Raw genomic sequence first — 2,500 nt, forward strand, 5'->3', positions numbered from 1 at the left:
CCCCCTCCAGTTTTTTTAGGTAGTATTGATTATATTCTTTTTTGGGTTATTGGGGAGTAGATTTTATTGTCATATATGTTGGTTAATTTGGACTTTTGTTGATACTGTTAAAAGATTTGATTTTTATGGTGTACTTATTATGCCTTAGGACAGTACTATAGGCTATTGGTCTGTTTTCATTTCATATCATGCTGAAATTTTATGTTTCAACAACTGTTGGATCCATATTTTGAACTTGGTGTGTTTAATCTTTGAGTTCTCACTATTAAACCCGTTGCACTTTCGTAATTATGTGGTCAAAATTTAGTATTTGTTGATATTTTAGTAATTAAATACTGGGTTTAGTTGAACGTCGTAAACTAGGCTGCATCCACCTCTTTGTGTGTATGTGTGTGTGTGTTTTTACAACTGTCTTCTGTTAGATGGTCAAATTATGAAAAATTGGTGTTTTATGTTTTTTAATTTGGATTTCCAAAAAAATCCTTTCATTTGGTGAAGTATGAAACTGGCTGGATAAATTAGTAGATTGACTTTTGTAACTTTTACATCTGAGCTACAGTGAACCTAAATTTCATATACATGTTTCTTCTGAAAAATCAATTTCAAGATGTGTTTCGTATGGTCAGCGGCGGAGCCACCTTATCCAAAGGTGACACCCCTTCGTCCAGAAAATTATACGGTGTAGCTCTTATATATTACTATAGGTTGACTCGCCCTGACTTCTTTGTGGTTTTACTTCTTTATATTTTGACACTCCTTTTTAAACCTGGTTCAGCCACTGCGTACGGTCCTTCATAGAATCGTTTCATTTGCTGACATACGTAGTGAATGATTTAGAGTTTGCATTAGCATTGAATTTGTGGTTCCGTTTAATAATCATGTTGTACAGTCCTGATGTATATCTTCCTAAACAGAGAATTTGCACTGAAATTCACTTCTATTGCCATATCTAAGCTCATTGTTGCTTGCATAGGAATTATTTCTTCACCTTATAATTATTTTCTTTCCTTTTCTGCAGCTGGAAAGTATTTCGGAAGACACAACTATTGTGGATCGGAAACAGATACTCTTTAATAACTTCCTCCCGACCCTTAGGTCTGGAGATTGGTCCGATATTGGAGGTCGCATTGACATGGAAGACACTCACATCTGTATTGCGGACCTAGCTAAGAATTTTGGCCATAATATACTTGGTGAGGAAGCTATTTCTTTTTATGGAGTAAGTTCTTTAACCTCATTGGACATCACATGTATCGTTCTTGACTATACTCAATTTACTTGTAGACCGAATTTAACTCTCAGTGAAGTTTAGTATAGCTCTTTCTCAGTAAACATGGGAAGTATGCCGACATGTGTAGGAGCCATCTATTTTATAGGGCAAGCCTAGACGATTTCTGTAGATCTTGAAGTTTAGTATAGCTCTTCTCACTTTTACTGCTTCCTCCAACCAAAGGGAGAGAGTCTTCTGTGCAAGACTAAAAAATGAAATAGATGTGCAGTAGCAAAGCTGGATATTTCCGAATTTAAAATGTTTCAATGTGAATTTGGTATCATCTCCATTTTTTCTGGAATCATGTGATACAGGCTAAAGAAAGAAGAGTAAAATAGAATAACACTAGAGAGTGGACACAAACTAGAGAAGTGCTCTGATCGTCAGAGTTGTGAGATGCGCACATCTCTTCAGCATATAGGTGCTTCCTTCATGCTTTTGCAAAACAGGAGAACAGCCATAGCTGCTTGTCAAAGTAAAGTATGAAAAGCATAGGTGACAGCTTATGTTTAGAGCTCTCCAAACTAGTTGTATATCAGATAATAACATTACAAGGAACCACAAAAGAACTGAAGAGACCTCCTCTCTCCAAAGTTGAAGCATAATACTACCCTTAAAATTTTGGGAGTCTTGTAAATGTACCTATTGAACAGCAGTAGGTATAGCAGCACTAATTCAACTACTTCTATCTGAAATGCGTATCTTACTTCCTACTTAGGACCATGCCTATGAAGAGGATTTTTTTTTCTGTTTTGGTTTGGGGAGGGGGAGCAGAGTGAGAGAGGGAAAGAGTTTAAAAGCCATGTTGTCTATACTTGGGAGTTTCTTCTATTTGATATTCTTATATCTTAGATGTCTAATGCGAACAGTTCTAATGACAGGTCTTTGATGGACATGGTGGGAAGGGAGCATCACAATTTGTTCGTGACTACTTACCAAGGATCATTGTTGAAGATGCTGATTTTCCATTGGAACTTGAGAAAGTGGTCACAAGATCTTTCGTAGAGACAGATGCTGCCTTTGCCAAGTCATGCTCTCTTGATTCAGCCTTGTCGTCAGGCACTACTGTACTCACCGCAATGATATTTGGAAGGTTATTTATTCCTGTGCTTAATCCCTTTTCTCTTGTTTTTTTTTTCTTTCCATTCACTATCTTCTTTTTATGTGTTAGATTTATGTCAATTGGGAAATGACAGAGGTTTTTGTTATTCGCTTATTCCCAGCTAAGTA

General features: G+C 36.5%; 1 protein-coding gene across 1 annotated transcript in view; it reads left to right on the forward strand.

The window, feature by feature from the left end:
- LOC109219956 (probable protein phosphatase 2C 27) overlaps positions 1–2,500 on the forward strand; it is a 4,321-nt gene that overhangs the window by 668 nt on the left and 1,153 nt on the right. Inside the window, exons 2-3 of the mRNA XM_019384418.1 lie at positions 1,019–1,219; positions 2,152–2,363. Coding sequence (XP_019239963.1) covers positions 1,019–1,219; positions 2,152–2,363 — 413 coding nt within the window. The remainder of the gene's footprint in view (positions 1–1,018; positions 1,220–2,151; positions 2,364–2,500) is intronic.

Source organism: Nicotiana attenuata, unplaced genomic scaffold, assembly GCF_001879085.1.
Source record: "Nicotiana attenuata strain UT unplaced genomic scaffold, NIATTr2, whole genome shotgun sequence".
NCBI classification, from domain to species: Eukaryota; Viridiplantae; Streptophyta; class Magnoliopsida; order Solanales; family Solanaceae; genus Nicotiana; species Nicotiana attenuata.